At 47.4% G+C, this 23499-nt stretch overlaps 2 protein-coding genes across 2 annotated transcripts in view; one reads left to right on the top strand and one right to left on the bottom strand.

The window, feature by feature from the left end:
- Positions 1-23499, top strand: part of UBE4A (ubiquitination factor E4A) — a 626538-nt gene that overhangs the window by 340264 nt on the left and 262775 nt on the right. The gene's annotated exons all lie outside the window — the stretch shown is intronic.
- On the bottom strand, positions 1988-21895 carry SMIM35 (small integral membrane protein 35). The gene is made up of 4 exons (XM_049778398.1): positions 21829-21895; positions 3840-3956; positions 3028-3061; positions 1988-2097 (listed from the first exon to the last, which is right to left on the bottom strand). The coding sequence occupies exons 1-4, from the start codon at positions 21893-21895 to the stop codon at positions 1998-2000; spliced, it is 318 nt and encodes a 105-aa protein (XP_049634355.1). The 3' UTR covers positions 1988-1997.

Below are 23499 nucleotides of genomic sequence, written 5' to 3'. Positions count from 1 at the left end.
GGGGTGAAAGCTTCATCACGTGAAGCTTTTTCAAATAAAAATTGTGGCTGGTGGCATGAGAATATCACTTATAGATGGTTTTTAGAATAACAGATGAAGAAATGCAATGTTTCACAGGGGGAATACTGGGACCAAGAGATAGTACAGTGAGGAGGGCACTTGCCTTGTATGTGACTGACCCAGATTCAATTCCTAGTACTGCAGATGGTCCTGAGTCTCACCTGGAGAAATTCCTGAGTGTAGAGTCAGGAGCATCCCTCAAGGGTGCCAGGTGTTGCCCCAAAACAAAACAAAATTATAAAGGGGGTATATAGATTACCCTTGGCCTCAAAGTATAGGGAGAAGGAAAGATATGGGGCTTCAGGGGGGACGGAAGTAGTGGGGAGTAGAGCAATAACAGCGGTTAGGCCATTTGCCTTGCATGTGGCTGACCTGGGTTTGATCCCCAGCTTCTCATATGGTCCCCTGAGCCTTCCAGGAATAACCCCTGAGCGCCACCGGATGTAGCCCAAAAACCAAAACAGAAAAGAAGTAACAGAGGCAAGGGACAAGGGAATTCAGGTCCATCAAAGGTGTTAAAGAATGACAGAGCTAAATAACCAAATCAACACTGAAATCATGAGACCCAAACTGTAATAGCTGAACTTAAAAGGTGCCTATAAAGGTTGGGGGTGAGAGGGGAGGAGAGGGAGCCTGGGGACACTGGTAGGGGAAGCTGACACTAGTGGCAGAAACAGTGCTAGAACATTGTATGGCTAAACCCAACTATAAATAACATTGTAAGGGGCCAGAGAGATAGCACAGCAGTAGGCGTTTGCCTGGCATGCAGCTGATTCAGGACCAATGCTGATTCAAATCCCAGCATCCCATATGGTCCCTAGTGCCTGCCAGGAGCAATTTCTGAGCTCAGAGCTAGGAGTAACTCATAAGCACTGCCGGGTGTGACTCAAAAAATAAACAACAGCAATAATAATAGCATTGTAAATCACAGTGCTTTAATAAATAAAAAAAATTTTAAGTTGTGCCACTGCTATTACCACAACGTAGGACTTGCCGATTAGGGAGTGAAATGGGAGGAATCCAATGGTGGTGGCAGATCTGAAGGCTCAGGGAGGGCCTAAAGGAGGGAGCGATGGTGAGGTGAGAGCTGAAAGACAAGACTTGATGTGGGGGCCACAGGGGAGAAGGCAATCCATGCTGGAGTGCAACTCTGACCATGACAGCAGAGAGCGAGAAACTATAGGCATTTGGTCTCCCAGGCCAGTTTGGGACGAGCGGAGTAAAGCACAGTGAGGAGGCAGCATGAAGGGTTCTGAGGGGGGGGGTATATTCTGGCTCCACCTAGAACCCAGAGTCCCTTACTGAACCCACCCATCGAATTCCAGACTTCCAGGCGGTTGCTCCCCATTCCTGTGAGCAGGACTCCAGAGCTGCCAGTCCCTGTGGAAGCAGAAACCTGGGAAGTGGAAGTGGGTAGGCTGAGGGGGGCTCAGGCCGGGATCGTGCGTCACAGCCTGAAAGAGGAAGCAGCAGCTCTCGGTTCTACATCCGAGGATGGGAAATACCCTTCGTTCTCCCTTCGGCTCGCTGACCGCCCAGTTCCCGCACCTGAAGTCACCAGCCCTGAACCAGGACCACCTGCACCCCCCAACCTGCAAGTCCCCCTTGGTGCTGAAGTGCAAGGAAGGACACCAAGGTCCAGCTATGCTCCTGCAAGGCCACTGGGTGAGAGTGACCCTCTGACACCTGCAAACGTCACTCTAGAAGCTTCCATCTGAGGGGACCTGAACTCCAGGGAAGAAAGGCCTGACATGGCTGAGCGGACTTGTGGAAGAGCAACTACTGAAACTGGAGGCGGAGGTGGAGGTGTGACCCCAAAAGCTTCTCCAGCACACCCACCACTGTGCAGGGGCCAGGAGGGCAGCTCTGAACTCCTCTATGGGTTCCCAACAGTTGGTGGAGTCCCCCACTTTCCCACTCACCTGTCACCTTCTAGCTCATACCAGCCTGTCGGAAAATCTCATGTAGCTGCCGTCAGGGCTACTGATGTGGCCGCTGATGGTGAAGGGGGGGCCTGCCTCCAGCTCCTTCAGGTTCCTGGAAAAGAGAGTCCCCGAAACAATGGGGGCTGAGGACCTAACTTCTCCCCCAGAGCTTGTTCCCAAAATCCCCCCTTCTGTCCCCAAGTGCCGCTCTTTCCACCATATATTGTGTCTGGGCTGACCTGCAATCAGGCCCAAGTCCACACAGATCTTGGGCTTGGTTATCTTTGGAGTCTGAGAAACTAGAAGCCTAGGTCTGGCCACAACCAGTACTTCCTAAACAAGAGACAGTAGAGGGATGAATTCTGAAGGAATGAGTGAGGGAGGGAATGAGTGAGCAAGTGAATGAGAGTATGATTGAAGGCAGTGAGAGAATGAATGAGTGAATGACTGAATAAAGTGAAAAAATGAATGATATGAGTAGAATGACTGAATGCATGGATGAGTAAATGAGTGCGTGAATGACTGAATTAAGTGAAAAAATATGAATGAAGGGGCTGAAGAGATTGTACATTCGGTAAGGCATTTGCCTTACACACAGCCAACCTGTATCCCCAACACCTTGTATGAGCCTCTGAGCCCTGACAGGAGTGTTCCCTGAGTTCAGAACTACGAATAAATCCTGAGAACTGCCAGGTGTGGTCCAAAAAAAATCTAAAGATATATTAAATTAAATATTAAAAAAGGAATACATGAGTGAATGGGTGAGTGATTGAGTGAATATGAATGAATAAGTGAGTGAATGAATGAATGAATGAATGAGTAACTGAATAAATGAGTAAATGCATGCTTTGGGTGCTCAGAGGATCACTGCCTTAGGGCTAGGCACTGTCCCCTCTGTGTTTGTTTTTATTCCAGGAACTTTCCAGTAGTCGATGGCCCCTGCCCTGCCCTCATTCATGGGACATAGTGGGGGGACATGAAGATCAGTCAGTGCTGAGCCCCATGCCTTCCCTGAAACCACATCTGACCTGGATCCACTCACCGAATCTGGTATAAGTTGAAGACAAAACTGGGCCCTAGGAAGAGAAGCCAGACAGAGAGTTAGTGTCTGGGACCTAGAGAACGGGGTCTGAGAGGTGTGGGGTGAAGGAGCTGGGTCTTAGGTGCCATGAAGGTATCACTATCACTCTCAGGTCTGCTTTGGCACTGAACAAATAAGTGTAGCCCATGTAAGCTATTAAGGGGGCTCAATGACTCTTTTAGACAGACACAAGCCTGGCTTGGACCCGAAAGCAGATCTGAGTTTGGATCTGGATCCCTACTTCCTCAAGCCCATGACTTTGACTGTACGTTTTCAGCAATGAAAAATGATTACTAAGAATTTCATTCTTGGGGGAAAATTTAAAGACCATCTTAGACCAAAGGGCTTTGGCATCCAAGGGTGCCCGTGATACTGGCAGAAACTGCAGGTTCCTACATGTCCCTGTACATACCTGTTCCTACCCTGCTCCAACTTTCCCAAGTACATGGGGGCTTGTGGGTGTGAGTCAGAGCTGGGAACACCTGCAGTGAATTTGGGAAGACTACAGTGAAGCATCTGCAGGCCCAGGGCCTCAGGAAGTGACTGACAAGAGGGCATTACATGAACACCTGTTCCTGAGCCATCCACTTTGCTCGAAGCCCTGTGGATTTGGGGGGTGGGAGGGGGGGCTGAAGGCCAGATGCCTGCTGGAAAGAGCCTACTACCCACACAGCCACCCGAGAGCCTGGCAACCCACTCAAGTCTTCAACCACAGCAGCAGCCACCGGAACTGCATTTGCATGCCTGGACACTGGGAAGTGGAGCATACTCACCCTCCCAACAGTAGCCGCGCTGGTACCACTTGGCCAGGCTGTAGCCCAAGATGGACATGAGCAGCAGTGACAGCCCCACGCCTAGGATCAGGCCCAAGGTGCTGATGGATTCCTCAGCTGTGGGGGACAGAGACATTAGTGGGGCCACAGTTCTCTGTTTCTCGAATGCCACAGGAACATCAGTCCCAGAGGCCAACTCAGAGTTCAGGCAAGCCCCTTGAGGCCAGCTGTGGGGGTCCCACCCCTCATAGGTCTCACCTCCCAGTGATCCCACCATTATCTGCATTTTGTTTCTCAGAACAAGTCTTGAAGGCAAAGGGAGAGGCCTTGTCCAAGTCACAGGAAGCCTGTGACGTACAGAGGGAAGCCCAGTGGTCAGGAAGTTAGCCTGAAGGACCCCAAGATCGGACACCTCAACATCCTCATGAATTCCTAGGCTTTGTTTGCAACTCATTCTTTACCTTTTATATATAGTCTCAGCTAAATTCCTATCACATTTATAAAGTCAAGGGGATAGAGACAGGCCCATAGGGAGATGAGAGATGGGTCAGAGGCAAAGGGAATCAGGCTCTCAGGAGGAGGACCAAGGTTCTTCCTGGGGTGGAGCAATAGCACAGCAAGTAGGATGTTTGCCTTGCACGTGGCCAGCCCAGGTTCAATGCCTAGCATCCCATATGGTCCCCCAGGCCTGCCAGGAGTGATTTCTGAGCACAGTCAAGAGTAGCCCCTGAGTGCTGCGGGGTATAGCTCAAAAACAAAAACAAAGGTCTCTTCCCTGTGGCTCCCTATTCTATCAAACCTCTTTGCCCATTTTCATGATTTTTTAACCTCTTGGAATATTCTGGGAGCCCGACAGGGGTGCTTATGACTCCAGGTGATAAATACTGGCATTAACAGATATCAAGCATATAGCAAGAATGTGGGTAGCAGGCTAGGTTAGATTTAAGAAGCAAGTTCAGATTAGCCACTTTAAGTGTGACCAGAAAATAAATAGCAATTTCTTAAATTCCTGAGTTCTTAAATTGTGCCTCTCTGGGGCCAGAGAGATAGTCCAGCAGGGAGAACACTTGCCTTGCACATAGCCAACTCAGGTTCTATCCCCATCATTCCATATGACCCCTAAGGCTCCTTAAGAGTAATTCCTAAGAATAGAGTCAAAAGTAACCCCTGAACATCACCAGGAGTGCCCTCCCAAATAACTGTGCCTCTCAATCCCATATGGGGTCATGTAACCAGATATGAGGATAGTTAAAAACTATTCTTTTTTTTTTTTTTGTGGTTTTTGGGTCACACCCGGCAGTGCTCAGGGGTTACTCCTGGCTCCATGCTCAGAAATTGCTCCTGGCAGGCACGGGGGACCATATGGGACGCTGGGATTCGAACCGATGACCTCTTGCATGAAAGGCAAACGCCTTACCTCCATGCTATCTCTCCAGCCCCAAAAAACTATTCTTAAATATGACTTAAATGTTCTTGGGGTCCACACCTAACAGTCCGGGAAGCTATGGGATGCCTGAGATAGAACTCTGGTTCTATCATGTACAAGGTAAATGCCCTACGCTGCGTTATTGCTCTGACCCTGAATTAAATTTCTTTTTAAATTATTGTCAGTAAATATTTGACTTGTATGTCTATTGTATACAAGTATATCTATTTATACTACTTGTACATGCAGGTATGTGTAAAATTCTCTCTGGTGAAACTAAGTGTGTGTGTGTGTGTGTGGCAGGGAAGGTTAAGAAACCTAATTTCGACTCCTGGAAAGGGAGAAGCTGCTGAACTCTGCTGGAACTCAGATGCCAGCACCCATCTCTGACTGTCTCCTGTGCTGTGCTGCATTCTTGGCCTGATTTTATCCTGTGTGTGGCTTCATCTGCGCATGGCTAGCCTTCCCTAGAGCCTGATTTCATCCAGTGTGTGGTTTCATCTGCACACAGCTAGCCTTCCCTGGAGCCTTCCCTGGAGCCTTCCCTGGAGGTGAGTTGATATTCCCAAAGAGGAAGGAGCCAGAGGAGCGCAGCCGCTCAGCTTCGCTATGCGGCCTCGCACATTATTTAGCCAATGAATACAACCACAACACGTAGAAAAACCCACAATACAAGTGTGACAATGGGGAAACAACGCAGGCCAGTGCCAGACCTAGAGAATGAAGACAGCAACTCAGATGACCAGAACATGTCTAACCATCTAGTCAGTCTCTCAGATAAGGAGTTTAGAGTCGAAATATGGAAGATGTTCAAAGAACTCAAAGAAAGTATAGAAGAGAACACTAATAAGAATCAAGAGAATATGAAGATAGAAATGGGAAAACTCCAAACTGAAATTTCAGGTCAAATAACAGGTCTGAAAAACTCAGTAGATGAATTGAAGAAAAACATGGATGAGCTTTCCCACGGGTTAACAGCAGCTGAGGATAGAATTAGTACACTGGAAGATGAGATGAATAACAACTCCATACAGCAGAAGAGACTGGAAAAAAGCCTTAAAGCAAATGATCAAACAATGGAAAAATTAGCCAAAGAATGGGAACAGATGAAAATAGAAGTCTATGATAAGCTCAACAGAAACAACTTAAGAATCATTGGAGTCCCAGAGACCCAAGAAGAAAATCTCCAGGAAGAATCAAGGGTCAAGAACATCATTAAAGAGAAACTACCAGAGCTAAAGAATATATGTGATCAAATCCTGCATGCCTGAAGAGTACCAACTAAAAGAGACCCCAGAAAAAAATCCCTGAGACACATCCTAGTCACAATGATGAATCCCACAGATAGAGACAGAATTCTGAAAGCAGCAAGATTGAAAAGAGAAATTACATTCAAGGGAACATCCTTGAGATTTACTGCAGACCTGTCACCTGAAACACTCAAGGCCAGAAAGCAGTGGTGGGACATAGTGACAAAACTCAATGAAATAAATGCTTCACCTAGAATACTGCACCCAGCAAAACTCACTTTCAAGTTTGAAGGAACAATACATGGTTTCACAGACAGACAACAGCTCAGAAACTTCACAGACTCAAAGCCAGTCTTAAAAGAAAAACTGAAAAACCTACTTTAAGACAAGACTGACCAACAGACACGTCAAACTTTGATATAAAGATGGCACTAAATCCCAGGACAATTCTTTCTCTCAATGTCAATGGACTAAATGCACCAGTTAAGAGACACAGAGTGGCTAAATGGATCAAAAAACTTAATCCAACCTTCTGCTGCCTACAAGAAACGCACCTTGAATAGTCAGAACAAACATAGACTCAAAATAAAAGGCTGGAGGAAAATCATCCAAGCAGACAACACCCATAAAAAAGCTGGAGTGGCCATACTAAAAGCAGATAATGCAAACTTTATACTCAGGAAAGTTGTAAGGGACAAAGATGGACATTTTGTACTAATCAAGGGATATGTACAGCAGGAAGAAATCACGCTCCTAAACATATATGCACTGAATGAGAGGCCAGCAAAATATTTAATACAATTGTTGACGAATCTGAAAAATAATATCAATAACAACACAATAATTGTGGGAGACCTCAACACGGCATTGTCAACACTTGATAGGTCAACTAGACTGAAACCCAACAAGAATATACTAGATCTGAAAAGAGAAATGGAAGAAAGAGGCCTAGTAGATATATATAGGACACTCCACCCCCAGAAACCTGGATACACATTCTTCTCTAATGTACATGGGACATTCTCCAGGATAGACTACATGCTAGCACATAAAACATACCTCCATAATATCAAGAGGATAGAAATTTTGCAGGCTACCTTCGCTGACCACAAGGCACTGAAATTATATGTGAACTACAAAGGGACACAGAAGAAAAACTTTAATACCTGGAAGTTAAACAGCCTAATACTGAATAACCAGTGGGTTTGAGATGAAATCAAAGAGGAAATCAAAACCTTCCTAGAAACAAATGACAATGAAGACACAAACTATCAGAACCTATGAGACACAGCAATAGCGGTACTGAGAGGAAAATGTATAGCTTTGCAAGCACACATCAGGAAAGAAGAAGGGGCATACCTGAACAGCTTAATGACACAGCTCATAGAATTAGAAAGTGCTCAACAAAAGGAACTAAAAATAGGGAGACAGAAGGAAATAACAAAGCTGAGAGTAGAAATCAATAAAGTGGAAACCCAAAAAAACAATCTGAAAGATCAACAAAAGCAGAAGTTAATTCTTTGAAAAAATAAACAAGATTGATAGACCACTGGCAAAACTAACAAAGAAAGAGAGAGAGAGAGAGAGAAAGAGAGAGAGAGAAACTTGATAACTCATATTAGGAATGAAAAAGGAGAGATCACTTCTGATATGGCAGAGATTCAAAGGGTAATCAGAAACTACTTTGAGAAACTCTATGCCACTAAAAAGGAGAACCTGGAAGAAATGGATAAATTCTTGGACTCTTATAATCTTCCACGGTTGAACAAAGAGGATCTAGCATATCTAAACACCCCCATCACTATTGAGGAAATTAAGACAGTAATCAAATGCCTGCCCAAATACAAAAGCCCAGGCCCAGATGGATTCACTAATGAATTCTTTCAAACCTTTCAAAAGTAACTACTACCAATCCTGGCAAGACTCTTTCATGAAATCGAAAAAACAGGAACACTTCTAAATAGCTTTTATGAAGCCAACATCACCTTGATACCTAAACCAGACAGAGATGCTACAAAAAAAGAGAAAATTACAGACCAATATCGCTGATGAACAAAGATGCAAAGATCCTCAACAAAATCATGGCAAATAGGATTCAATGCCTCATTAAGAAGATCATCCACTATGATCAAGTAGGTTTCATCCCAGGAATGCAAGGCTGGTTTAACATCCATAAATCTATCAACATAATACACAACATCAACAACAAGAAAAATAAAAATCACATGATCATATCAATAAATGCAGAGAAAGCATTTGATAAGGTCCAACACCTATTCTTGATCAAAACTCTTAGCAAGATGGGACTGAAAGGAACCTTTCTCAATATAGTTAAGGCCATCCACCACAAGCCAGAGGCAAATATTGTCCTCAATGGAGAAAAACTAAAAGCCTTCCCTCTAAATTCTGGCACAAGACAAGGCTGTCCTCTCTCACCACTCCTATTCAACATAGCACTGGAAGTACTTGCTATAGTGATTAGGCAAGAAAAAGATATCAAGGGAATCCAGATAGGAAAGGAAGAAGTCAAGCTCTTGCTGTTTGCAGATGACATGATACTCTACTTAGAAAACCCTAAAGACTCTACCAAAAAGCTTCTAGAAATAATAAACTCATATAGCAATGTGGCAGGTTACAAAATTAACACACAAAAATCAATGGCCTTTCTATACACCAATAATAATAGGGAAGAAATGGACATTAAGAAAACAACCCCATTCACAATAGTGCCACACAAACTCAAATATCTTGGAATCAACTTGACTAAAAATGTGAAGGACCTATACAAAGAAAACTATAAAACTCTGCTACAAGAAAAAGAAAGGACACATGGAAATGGAAGCACACACCTTGCTCATGGATTGGCAGGATTAACATAATCAAAATGGCAATACTCCCCAGAGCATTGTACAGATTTAATGCAATCCCTCTAAAGATACCCATGGCATTCTTCAAAGAAGTGGATCAGGCACTTTTGAAATTCATTTGGAACAATAAACACCCTAGAATAGCTAAAGCAATCATTGGGGAAAAGAATATGGGAGGAATTACTTTCCCCAACTTTAAACTGTACTACAAAGCAATAGTTATCAAAACAGCATGGTATTGGAATAAAGACAGGACCTCAGATAAGTGGAATAGGCTTGAATACTCAGAGAATGTTCTCCAGACATACAATCACCTAATTTTTGATAAAGGAACAAGAAATCCTAAATGGAGCAGGGAAAGCCTCTTCAACAAGTGGTGTTGGCACAACTGGCTAGCCACTTGCAAAAAAATTGAACTTAGACCCCCCCAGTTAACATCATGTACGAAGGTAAAATCCAAATGGATTAAAGACCTCAATATCAGACCCAAAACCATAAGATATATAGAACAACATGTAGATAAAACACTCCAGTACATTGAGACTACAGGCATCTTCAAGGAGGAAACTGCACTCTCCAAGCAAGTGAAAGAAGAGATTAACAGATGGGAATATATTAAGCTGAGAAGCTTCTGCACCTCAAAGGAAATAGCGCCCAGGATACAAGAGCACCCCACTGAGTGGGAGAAACTATTCACCCAATACCATCAGATAAGGGGCTAATCTCAAAATATACAAGGCACTGACAGAACTTTACAAGAAAAAAATATCTAATCCCATCAAAAAATGGGGAGAAGAAATGGACAGACACTTTGACAAAGAAGAAATACAAATGGCCAAAAGACACATGAAAAAATGCTCCACATCACTAGTCATCAGGGAAATGCAAATCAAAACAACTATGAGGTACCACCTCTCACCCCAGAGATTGGCACACATCACAAAGAATGAGAACAAGCAGTGTTGGCGGGGATGTGGAGAGAAAGGAACTCTTATCGACTGCTGGTGGGAATGTCGTCTAGTTCAACCTTTATAGAAAGCAATATGGAGATTCCTCCAAAAACTGGAAATCGAGCTCCCATTCGATCCAGCTATACCACTTCTAGGAATATACCCTAGGAACACAAAAAGACAATACAAAAACCTCTTCCTTACACCTATATTAATTGCAGCACTATTTACCATAGTAAGAATCTGGAAACAACCAAGATGCCCTTCAACAGACGAATGGCTAAAGAAACTGTGGTACATATACTCAATGGAATATTATGCAGCTGTCAGGAGAGATGAAGTCATGAAATTTTCCTATGCATGGATGTACACGGAATCTATTATGCTGAGTGAAATAAGTCAGAGAGAGAGAAAAACACAGAATGGTCTCACTCATCTATGGGTTTTAAGAAAAATGAAAGACATTCTTGCAATAATAATTTTCAGACACAAAAGAGAAAAGAGCTGGAAGTTACAACTCACCTCAGGAAGCTCACCACAAAGAGTGATGAGTTTAGTTAGAGAAATAACTACATTTTGAACTGTCCTAATAATGAGAATGTATGAGGGAAATGGAGAGCCTGTCTAGAGTACAGGCGGGGGTCAGGTGGGGAGGAGGGAGATTTGGGACATTGGTGATGGGAATGTTGCACTGGTGATGGGTGGTGTTCTTTACATGACTGAAAGCCAAACACAATCATGTATGTAATCAAGGTGTTTAAATAAAATATATATAAAAAAGAAATATCCAGTACTGGCGGCCTTTCTCTATTAAAATTTTTTCTTTGCTTCATATAAAAAAACAAAAAGTTAATGATGTCTCAAGGTTCTAGCTTTACCTTTCTGGATTATTATTCAGCTGTTCATTTACTCCCATATTGACACCAGTTTCTTGAAGGCAGGTATATTGGTATGATGGTATTTATTTTCATTCACCTTCTGCTTTACCATGATTGTTGTTATTACACTTATTGTTACTGATGATGGTGGTAATGGTCATGGTGTGTGTGTGTGTTCACATATGCGTACATGTGAATGTGTGTGTAAAGCTGAAAAGTAAAGGAGAAAGAAAACAGAAAATGCAGTAAAATATTATTTGTTGTTATTATTGTTATGCCAGTGATTTATCGGGTTAGGGAATTAGCTCATTGGACTTTAGTAAAAGAATCTTTTCTTTACAACTATTATTGTAGAATAGTACTTTCTATTATTTTGTAAAATCTTGAAATTTATAAAAAAAAAAAAGTTATTAGATACCTACAAAAAAAAAGAAAGAAACCTAATTTCTAGTCTATTGGGACCATGAATATGTATTTTGTGTGTGTGTGTGTGTGTGTGTGTGTGTGTGTGTGTGTGTTATTTTTAGGAAAAGAACATTCCACTGCTTAACCGACCTACTGTTCTTGCACTGAAATTCAAATTCCTTAATATGGGAGCAGAGATAAGAGGGATGAAGTGACACTCACTGCCAAGAAACAGCAAAGTGGAGCTTCTCACCTGTGCCTGACTCTGCACCAGCAGACCTGTACTCTAACCTCTATGTTCTCAGACCAAGGGACTCTGAGGTTCTGCATACACATTCCTGCCACTGTTCTCTGGGCACACCTGACACTTACTTTCACCAACGGTGACCTGAGAGTTCAACCCTCATTCTGTCTCTTAGCAGATCACTGAGAACCAGGATCCAGGATAAGCATCTTGTGTCTGTGTCAATGCCAGTCTTGTCCAAGACTTTTGGTTTTACATGGGTTTTCTCAGAAAACAGCAGCACTAGGAAAGCCCGTGACACACCATGCTCAGGTGGAGAAATAGGGATGAGAACATGCAGGAGTCCACACCGTCCCCAACACCTACAACCACCTGCATGGCCCATACCCCATCCATCCCAGCTCACAACTGTTCACACACATACAAGTTGGTTTGTGTGTATAAGGGATTTAATCAATGTACCTTTTTTGTTTTGTTTTGTTTTTGTTTTGGGGTCACACCCGGCAGTGCTCAGGGGTTACTCCTGGCTGTCTGCTCAGAAATAGCTCCTGGCAGGCACGGGGGACCATATGGGACACCGAGATTTGAACCAACCACCTTAGGTCCTGGATCGGCTGCTTGCAAGGCAAACACCACTGTGCTATCTCTCCGGGCCCTAATCAATGTACCTTTAAGGGGTGATGACATCCCTTCTGTAATGGCAATTGGACTGTAACATGCCCCCCTGTAACTGACAACTGCCCCCAAAGTATAAAAAGGAGAGTCTGGCCATTATTGGGGGGCCCAGTGCAGAGTCCAGAGCAGAGCCTGCCAGCCTGGCAGAGTCAGAGATAAAGCATCAAGATGCTGCCTGCTCTGCCTCTATCCCTCATTCTCTGTTCTCTCTCTCAAACCTAGACCTATAGGCTTCCCCCGCCCTCTCTGGCAGGTAAATTCTCTATCTCAGTCTCAGCACACACACACACACACACACACACACACACACACACACACACACACACACACAAACACACACACACTGGCTGACTTCAGGCTGGGAATGAAATGATACCTCTCTCTCACTCTTTCTCTCTCTCTCTCTCTCTCACTCTCTCAGGCTGCTCAGGTGGCAGTCCTGGGTCACTACTTGGCATCCCTGGGTGGGCACATCACCCCATCAGGCAGCTGCCCTTGCAGCCTTGAAGCTTTTGCAGCTGGCATCCTGAACAAGTGAACATAATTGAACTCTGGATTCTGCAAGGACTTCAAGTAGAAAAATATGTAAGTAAAAAGGTGAATGTTGAAAAGAGAGAGAAATAAATAAAAGAGAGATTGAGAAAAACAGGAAAAGAGAAATGAACAAAAAGGATTTTAGAGAGAAAATAAACACAAGAGATTCAGAGAGAAAATGAGCAAAAGAGATCACAGAAAAAAAAATTAAGCAAAAGACAAAAAAGAGAAAATAATCAAAAGAGGTTTTTTTGGGTTTTTTGGGGGTTTTTTTTTGTTTTTGGTTTTTGGTTTTTGGGCCACACCTGGTAACGCTCAGGGGTTACTCCTGGCTATGTGCTCAGAAGTTGCTCCTGGCTTGGGGGACCATATGGGACACCGGGGGATCGAACCGCGGTCTAAGGCTAGCGCAGGCAAGGCAGGCACCTTACCTTTAGCGCCACCGCCCGGCCCCGAGTTTTTTTTATAGTGAGAATAAAGGGGAAAAGACAAATGAGCAAACAAGAGAGAAAATGAGCAAAAGAAAAATTTAAATGAGAATATTTCAGATAAAAAAAATAAAAAAGAGGGGCCGGAGAGATAGCATGGAGGTAAGGTGTTTGCCTCTCATGCAGGAGGTCATCAGTTCAAATCCCGGCGTCCCGTATGGTCCTCCCGTGCCTGCCAGGAGCAATTTCTGAGCCTGGAGCCAGGAATAACCCCTGAGCACTGCCGGGTGTGACCCAAAAACCACAAAAAAAAAAAAAAAGAATATTCCAGATAGATAGATAGATAGATAGATAAATGGATAGACGATAGATTCATAGAAATAGAAAATGGAAAAAAAAAACTCTGATAACCCCACCAAGTCCCTTATCAGCAGGAAGCAGCTAGAAAGAATTTGTTGCCCAATTACCCAAAAGGATTGGAGCGTCTCAATTTCTTAGAATAGGCATAGATTTTATAGAAAGTTAAGAAGTTACTATTTATGTTCCCTAAACATCATTTGTTTCCTATACCTTATCTCTTGGCTTTGGAGATTTCAAAATAACACTGAAGATATTAGAAGCAGAAATGCAGCTGACAAGCACCCTTGCTAGAAGATCTGCAGAAGACTATCACCTGACAGGACTCCACTGACCGCTGAGGATAGTTCTCTAGATATATGAACAGTATAAAGGATAACTTATATTATGAATATGAATATTATGAATAATATAGAGGATAATTTATTAACAATTGTTCATAGAGGATTGTTCATAGAGGGTAATTAACTTACCTGGACAATATTATTTCATTTATATAATTTTTTAATTATTAACATAAAAAGGGGGCAATTGTTTATGTACATAAGGGTACTAATCAATGTACCTTTAATGGGTGATGACACCCCCCAATAATGGCATTTGGACTGGGACACACACCCCTGTAACTGACAACTGCCCCTGAAGTATAAAAAGAGTCTGGCAGTTATTGGGGGATGCAGGAAAAAGACCAGATAAGAGCCTGCTGGCTACAGCAGGTGGGTGGGCTGAGATAAACATCAGTAAGATGCTCTCTACGTTGCCCCCCTTCTCTCCCTCACCCACTAATGGGATGTTTGGGCAGCAGAATAAGGTTGCTATACACACACACACACACACACACACACACACACACACACACACACACTCGGCTCCCACTCCTTGAGAGCTTGGTGAGTGTTTTCAGAAAGGATCAATGACCAGCCAGGAGAGGGATGGAGATTTGGGGAGGTCAGAGTTGAATCCTGGATCTGCTCTCTTTTTCTCTGGCTTCATCCTCATCCCTTAGTGAGTGTAGCCAAGAAGCAACTATGAGGCCATTCCAGAGACTTGTGTGCCCCCTGCTGGCTTCAGTGACCACTGGCATCTTCCTCAGGAAATGGAGGGGACAGAGGGTCACTCACCCTCAGACTTCCTGAGGGCCACTTGACCTGCCTGCAACACACACACACACACACACACACACACACACACACACACTCACACTCACACACACAAAATGTACTGAGAAGAGTGGCCTGTTAAAGATCCCACCTCTAGGCCTGAGGTGGCTCAGGGGGGCAGGACAAAAGCTTTATGACCTCCCACTGAGAGGGGCCCTTGAGTAGTGCTAGGTGTGTGTCCCTCCAGGAAAGATCCCACATCTGGCCAGGAACTCCAAGAAGAAGAGTGAAGACCACCCCACCTCTCCTTGCCAGGTCTCCTGCTCTAGCACCTAATGCTGGGGCCCCTATTTCCAGGGCCTCTGAGATGGAGAGATTGGTGTGATGCTGAAATGTGGGTGGGGACATAGGGGATCTCCCCATCCAGACTTGAGGGTGCAGCATGGCAAAGCCGCAGCCCCGTTCTAGGTGCCCTGAGGAGCTGCCAGCTGCTCTGAGCCAACGGGCTATGCCACACAGGCCCCCCACAGCTCTCACCCTGTGGTGGAACCAGGCCAGAATCCTTGTACTGGTGCAGATGGAATCACACCTGAATATGCCACCTTAGTGAGCACTTGATGAGCACCCTGCTAAGATAGCTCCTTTCTATCCTTTGCATCCCCACCTGAATGGTGAGTTAGGGACTGCCTGAGCACCCCAGTGCAAGCATGCTCTTTCTTCCTCCTCATCACTGTTCTGCATTGACTACAAAAAATACCACTTCCTGACTTCTTCCAGGAAATCCTCTTGGACTTCTGTGGTCACAGACGCTTCCATGAAAATGAGAGATCTAGCCCCAGATCTTGGTGGGGTGATGGGTAACAGGAAATCAAGATTACAGGAAACCTAGGGAGCCAGTGTGGGACTCTGGGGATACCAAACTCTGGGGATACAAACCCCAGCCGGAAGTGGTGTCGGGGAAGTGCTCTGGGCTGATGTGACTAACAGCAGAAGGTGTTCCCAGCTGAAGTCAACAGGCAGGAAACTTCTGAGACCCATGTGGGCACTGCCAGCTGCGGGGTTGGGAGAGATAGGAGAGGAGAGAGAAAGATAAAGAGAGAAAGGGAAAGAGAGAGAGAGGGGAGAGAGAGAGGGAGAGAGAGAAAGAGAGAGAAGGAGAGAGAGAAAGAGAGAGAGGTAGAGAGAGAGGGAGGGAGAGAAGGAGAGAGAGGGAGAGAGAAAAAGAGAGAGGTAGAGAGAGAAGGAGAGAGAGGAGAGAGAGGGAGAGAGAGGTAGAGAGAGGTAGAGAGAGAAGGAGAGAGAAGGAGAGAGAGAAAGAGAGAGGTAAAGAGAGAGGAGAGAGAGAGAGAGAGAGAAGCTCCCTCAGACTGACTCTCCCAGACAGACTCTGGGGAAGGTGGGAAGGTGGGGACAGACAGGGACAGTGGTATTCCTGGCCTCCTTCCATTCTGCAACTGGAAATCTGGCAAATGAAGGGGCCCCTCAACCTCACCATGCCCCCCTGCTTCAGCCTCCTCCCAGTCTCTTATTTTCCACCTCTTTATCCCAGTCCATCTGCCTGTCAGACCACTTTTAAGTGATCTCTCTCCCTTCCTCCCTGTGTTCTCCCAATTCCTCTTTCTGTCCACGCCCCTCTTCCTTTCCCTTTCAAGGGAATAAACAGACAGGAAATTATGTCACCAACCTCCCTCTAATCTGGGCACGCCAGCCCACCCACTGCACCCACAGCGCCGAATCCTACCCAAGATGTTGGTTACCAGGACCCACAGAGTCCCCCAAAAGTTTGTTCCCCACTCCACCCACCCAATCCCACCTCAAGACAAGCCCCAGGCCAGTTCTCAAACAAGCATAGTCAGAACAGGGCCATCCCAAAAATCTCAAGTCTGAAACGAGCAAGCCCTTAAGTCTTGCTTGGGGCAACCTCCCTCACCTGTCCTGTGCGGAAACAGCCCCCAGAAACTGTGGCCTCACTCAGTCCCTTCCTGCCTTTCACTTGGCTAGTCTCAGCCCTAAGACCTGCTGAGGGTTCACAGACTCAGGCCCAGCCTGGCCACGCATAAGATGGCTCAGATAAATAAAAGACAGGAGCCTGGCCCTTGGGGAGGGTCCAGAGGGTAAAATATGGGGTGAGATGTGGTCAGGACTGGGATATGAAACCAGGAAGATGAGGCAGAAGCTTGCCCCAGGCCCTGTGTCTCCTGTCCCCACTCCTGACTCACCCCCATAGAGAAGAATAGGGAGTCCCCTCACTACTGCCTCATTCTCTACATATATATCACAGATAAAACCTCTCTCCCTCCTCTGACCTGAGGGTCCCTGACATGGTTCCCAGCGTCCTTCTTTACTGCACTCCTGCAAATCTTTCCTCTTCCTGCTCGGGGGTCTCTGAGATGTAGGAGGTTATACCCCAAGCCTGGATGGAGCCTTGTGCCTGCAAGACCTGAGCGTTCCCATTTGAGCTGTGTTTTGAAGTTGTTTTTAAACTGCACGGTAACGTTCCTAGATAGTCCAGCAGAGGGCGCCCGAAGCACAGAAGTCAGTTTAGCCAGAAGCTGATCCTTCTAGGTAGGGCCCACCTCTGGATTCACCCTCTTACCGCCCTCACCCTTCACCTGCCCTCTGCCCTCCCGCAAAAGGACAGGCTAGTGACAGTCCTGGCACGAAGAGTCTGCCAGGGACTCGGGTAAAAATAGCCTTGGGCTCAGTTTACGACTCATATTTGCAAGCAGTGTGTGTGTGTGTGTGTGTGTGTGTGTGTGTGTGTGAACACATTTGAACCATTTTACTGGGGGTGGGGTGCCTATCACTTCTCCCCTCAATATTTTCCTCGGGGTGGAAGACTGAGTGACATCAAATCCTCATCCAGTATCTTTCAGCAACCCTGAAAAATGGGCCCCAGCCCCAAGCCTGCACATCAAACCCAGGACTTGGAGATACTAAAAGTCTGAAAGCAAGAGAAAGATCCGTAAGTGCTCAAGAGCCTCTGGGGAATGGTATCTCCTGCCTCCCCTCCTGTATCCCACCTCACCCTGAACCAACCAGCCCAACCTTGGTCTAGCCAAGCCAGAGCCAGACAATTATGCACTTCTGCTGCAATAAAGATAATCATATCATCAATGCGGGCCTGCTGTTTGCTATATTCACTTCAGGCCTGCAGCCAAGGCATCAATGACGGGGTGCCACCCCCACCCTTGTCCATGATCAAAGTATGGATGACTGGCAGGAGAGATAGCACAGATGGTGGGTGCCTCGAACCAACCCTGATTTGATCCCTAGCATCCCATATGGTCCCCCAAGCCTGCCAGGAATAATTCCTGAGCACAGAGCCAAGAGTAAGTCCTGATCATCACCAGGTGTGGCGGACAAAATAAGTGTAGACAGGGCCATGTCCTGGTGCCACCTGAACAGAGTCCATCCTTGATCCTCTGGGTCCTGGCAGTCCTGAGGACCATGGGGACTGAGTGAGGGTCAGTCCTGTCCTGGCACAGGGCACTTATCCATACCCAACTCCTTTGTCCATGGGGTGTTAGTGAAGCAGAAAGCTCTTCCTTCATCCCAGTTGATACCCCTAGACCTTCCACAATCTCCACTTTCTGTGCCATGATGTTTATCCTGGCAGGGTCCCCGGGCAGGGGTTAGTGTCCATTTAACAGAGGTGGGCCAGGCCAGGGTCCAGATCTGCTCCATCAGCAGATGCACAGAGCAAACTCCACTCCTGTGCTATCCCCCACAACACCACACATTCCATATGCCCTGCACAGGGCCTCAAGGGGCCACTCATCACTTCCTGGGAAAAATGCTTTCCAAGGAGGGCTGGTATGAAAGATAGTGGAGAGTGACTTGGGCTCCCCCAAAAGAGCCATAGTTTGTGGGGGCAGGAAGGAGCCTCTAGGTTCATCCATCAGCCTCATTTCTAAATCCAGCTCCCTCCAGATACAACTGCATCCCACACCAGAAAGTGTGTACAAAGACAGGCACTGAGGACAGACTCTGATTCCACAGGTCTGGGGGTTCCGGGGGCACCGTTTTTTGTGCCACACCCGGTGATGCTCAGGGCTTACTCCTGACTATGTGCTCAGAAATCACTCTTGGCTTGGGAGACCATATGAGACGCCAGGGGATTGAACCTCGGTTTGTCCTAGGCTAAGGCAAATGCCTTACACCCTGTGCCACGGTTCCAGCCTCCTAGGGGCACCTTTTTTTTTTTTTTTTTTTTTTTGGTTTTTGGGCCACACCAGGCGATGCTCAGGGGTTACTCCTAGCTGTCTGCTCAGAAAATAGCTCCTGGCAGGCACGGGGGGGGGGGGGGGGACCAAATGGGACACCGGGATTCGAACCAACCACCTTTGGTCCTGGATCGGCTGCTTGCAAGGCAAACACCGCTGTGCTATCTCTCCGGGCCCGGGGTCACCTTTCTAACAAGCATTTTTTAACAATGCAGCTCAGACCCGCCCCAAGAAGCCTGGCCCCATTGGTTTTGCTCTAATAGGAAAGGGGGAGGCAGGGGCAAGCCAGGCACTCTGGAGCTCCCCAACCTCAGTGTGGGATCATACAGCAGTGAAGCTCTGCTCTCTGGAGAGCATGTGGGCATGGGGGTGACCTTCAGACATGCAATCAGGTGCAAACAGTCAGGAACATGTATCCCACATATGGCAGTTTCCTGGGTGGGGATGGGGAAAAGGCTTCAGAGAGTGCTGGGTTGGTTGGCCATTTAGTTCTGTTTTGGGGCAACACCTTGCAGTTTTCCTGGCTCTGCACTCAGGATTCACTCCTGACAGTGCTTAGTGGATACCAGAGATCGAACCTGGGTCAGCCTTGTGCTAGGCAAACACCCTCACCACTGTGCCATCCCTCCGGCCCTGGAGTGCTATCTTGGATTCCCAGAACTGTATGGTCCCCGGAGTTCTGGTAGCTATGTAGCCCTCCCCAAAAATATCCTAGGGGAAGGAAGAGAAAGAGACTAAAGATGGGGAAAGATTTATTGTTTAAGAAGCTCTGTGCCCCCAGAGCTTTTTTCCTCTGCTAGAAGATCTGTTTCATGGAGGTGGGCCTGGCCCCCCCAGCTGCCCACAGGACCACTCGGGGCCAAGTTTACTACTGACTTTAGCACAACACTCCCATAAATGATTTTGCAAAAGTGGTCAGGAACACAGACATGCTTCCCAAGTCTCTCCCAGGAGTCAGACCCAACACCAACCACTGTCTCATTTTCCCCCCAAAAAAGTCCTAGGGGTGATTCCTGCCATCAGCCTCATTGTGGGGCCCCTACAGCACACATGTGTGCCTAGAACTGGATCCAGGTCTGGGTTTGGCACCAGGGGAAGCCTTGCAAGGTCTGAAGCTTGGACATGGGGGAATCTATCCCCCCATGCCTACCCCCCAAAACCCACAACCTCACTGGCAGGAACTAGGGTAGGGAGAGAACATACAACTCCAACAGCGTGTGGTTTTGTTTGTTTGGTTTGGTTTGAGGGCCACACCTGGCAGTGCTCAGGAGTAACTCCTATCTCTGTGCTCAGGGCTCACTCCTGGCATTGCTCAGTGAACATATAGGATGCCAGGGATTGGGGATCGAACTCCAGTCAGCCATATACAAGAGCCTGCTGTACTATTTCTCAGAGCCCCACCTGTGCTTTTGGTCTAATGCTGACACCCAGATCCAAGGCAGGTGGAAGGGAGGTGAGAGGGTAAGCAAAGCAGGGAATAATGCCTCACTTTAAGGAGATGAGTGGGAAGGAAAAAGTCAGAGAGGGACAGGAAAAAATTGGAGAGAAACAGGGTTTAGTCAGCAGCAGGGGGAAAGATGGTGCTCAGTGCTCTATGCCCTCCCCCAACCTCTGTGCCCCACCTCGCTGCCACCTCCTCCCAGGCCCACAGCAGCCCCTTTCCCAGGCCTGTCTTGCAGCTCCTTGCCTCTGAGTAATCGTCCCTGTCTCAGTAGGGCCGCTCCCAACCCAGCGGCAGGGCCTGGACAGCTGCCTCCTTCCTGCTTCATCACTTTCGAAGCCCCAGGAGAGAGGGACCTGTGCCAGGTGTGAGCCCTGCACCTAGAGGAACTGGGGTGCCCAGGCTTGTAGGGCTAAAGGCCACTGCCCAAGGGGGAAGCGGTCCTTCCCAACAGGTCTCCAACCTCTGTGCTGGGAGACAAGCCTACTGACACGCGTGCTAGGCAAGGGAGAGTAGGTCCTGGGCCCCCACGTCCCCCATATCTCCACTCCACACACACATCTCATAGCCTTGCCTCCCTCTGCTCAGAGACGGGGCCTCTCCCCTGGGCCTTCCCACCTTTTGTGCTGAGTCTCAGGGTCTGGAGGCTACTCTTAAACATTAGAATTCGACATAGCCTGCAGAAGAGCCCATTTGAGGATGAGCTAACTCCTGCTCTAACCTGAGCTAGACTGAAGGGATGGCCAGACTGGGGCAAGTATTGTCTGAAACAGCCACTCACATACTGTGTGGTCCTGACTACTCGGAACTTCCTTCCTCATCAATCTTGGGCTAGAAGACCCAGGTCCCCTCCAGCCTTCCAATGTTGAGTAACACGGTTTCAACGGAGTGGAGTCTGCTCAGAGTTGGGGTATAGCAAGATGACAATAAGAAGGGCCCATGGAAGCTTCAACATCAAGATCTGGTGCAAGGAAAAGGGAGTAAGTAGTTCACCCTTCTTTGTTTCCCAGCCATGCACATCTGTGAACCGGCATCTCACCTTCACAGGGGGAACATCTCTGGAGTGTGCAGTCCAAGTGGTCCCACTGGGGCCACTGCCCTCCTGCCCGCAAACATAAGAGCTTCCAGTGGAGGGTAGACCCTTGCGGGCCACATGCCTGGGAAGGCTTTGCGACATCTCTGGAGGTGGGGCAAGGTGGGGCACCAACCTGCAGCCTCAGAGCCGAAGGCCAAGACCTGAATGACTCCAGGTGCTGTCCCGCCTGCCCGGGCCATGGTGTGGGTGTCGGGTTACCAGGCTCTTAATCATTCCAGTTTGGCAACTTCACCTTGAGGTGGCTTAAATCGACCTGCCTGCGCCTGAGTCCCCTAAATCTCGGGCTGGCTGCTCGTGGGGCTCCTCCTGGAGAGGGATGCTGAACAAGGAAGATCAAGGGTGGCCCTAAACCACAGCCTCAGAACCCCCACATGCTGCCCAAGGGGCTGTGACCTGCCTGAAGACTCTTCTCCGGACTTGGAGGCCCCCCTTGGTTCCAAAAAGTGAAGAGCTGTCATGGTGAGTGTGGGGGTCCGCTGTCCCAAAGATGGAGGGAAGCTTGAGAGCTCACTGCTCAGGACTGAAAGCTTTGTGGAGGTCACGCACATTGCACCCCACATTCCAGCCCTTGGGCTTTAGCCCCTGCGTCTTCTGGCACCTGCACCGCTACAGCTGGGGCTCAGGGCCAGGCATCCTTCCCCGCTGCCCCAGGCCCTGCGTGCTCAAAAGTTGCAGCTGCTGGTTTCTCAGGAGGCAGTGCTGGCCTGTGTGACTCTGGAGTGTAGTGAGACAGAAGGGCCAGCTCTGGGAATAGTGTGTAAGCCCATCGACGGGCACCAGATGAGGATAGAAAGGGCTACAGCTCAGCCAAGAAGCACTTAGAAACTTTCCCAACAGTAAATGGATGTGGGAGGCCTTCGCCATGTCACCCCGGCAAATGTATGGCTGTGACCCACTAAGGGGGAAGAGGGCGTGCATACTTCTGTGTGAGGAACGTTCTGAGGGCATGCGTACTTCTGTGTGAGGCAAGATCCGAGGGCACACATGATTCTGTGTGAGGAATGGTCTGAGGGCATGCATGGTTCTGTGTAAGGGACAGTTTGAGGGCAAGCATGTTTCTGAGAGATGTTCTGTATGAGAGCAGAAGGCCAAGGGCACATATGTTAAGTCTATGCGTTCACTGTCTCCTGTCCTCTCCATCCTCTCTCTTCCCCCTCGGTCCGGCAGACACAGGCTAAGGGAGGTTCTGGGATTTGCTGGCTCGAAAGGCAGCTCCAGGGCCCTGAGAGCTTAAGTTTGGGTATACCTGGGGCTGAGACAGTCTAGACCCCATCCTGGACTCTCCTTCCTGTCAGGTACAGGTTGAAGCCACCAGCTCTTCTGAGCCCCTCACTCCTATCTCTAGAGCCTGAGGCTCCAGATTTTAGTGCATCTAGCCTCCACTAAGTCACCTGCTCCTACTCTAAACCAGCCTCCCAGACTATGGGAGCAGCCCACCTGGAAGTTCTCAGATTCAGGGATTGAGGGATTGAGGGACTTTGGAGCAAAGGATCCTGGAAACTGACCCTAATTTGGGGCACTCTGAACAGGGTCATCCCTGAGGGACCATGCATGTATGAATAAGAAGAATGAATGTGGGAGTGTTGGGTTGGAGCATGTGGAGCAAAGAGGGACCTGACAGAGGGGACCTCCGGGTGTCTTGTAGCCTTGACATACTCGAGCAAATTCAGGGTCCTGAGTTTGAGGGAAACCAACCATAGGGAACCCCCTGCATGGCGCCCGGGAGTGGGGGGGGGGGAGAATTGTGCTTGGCTATGGAACTTGGTACAGAACTGCAGTGATC

The sequence above is a fragment of the Suncus etruscus genome, chromosome 8, assembly GCF_024139225.1.
Source record: "Suncus etruscus isolate mSunEtr1 chromosome 8, mSunEtr1.pri.cur, whole genome shotgun sequence".
NCBI classification, from domain to species: domain Eukaryota; kingdom Metazoa; phylum Chordata; class Mammalia; order Eulipotyphla; family Soricidae; genus Suncus; species Suncus etruscus.
The sequence above is the reverse complement of the archived record's forward strand: the minus strand, read 5'-3'. Positions and strand labels throughout refer to the sequence as shown.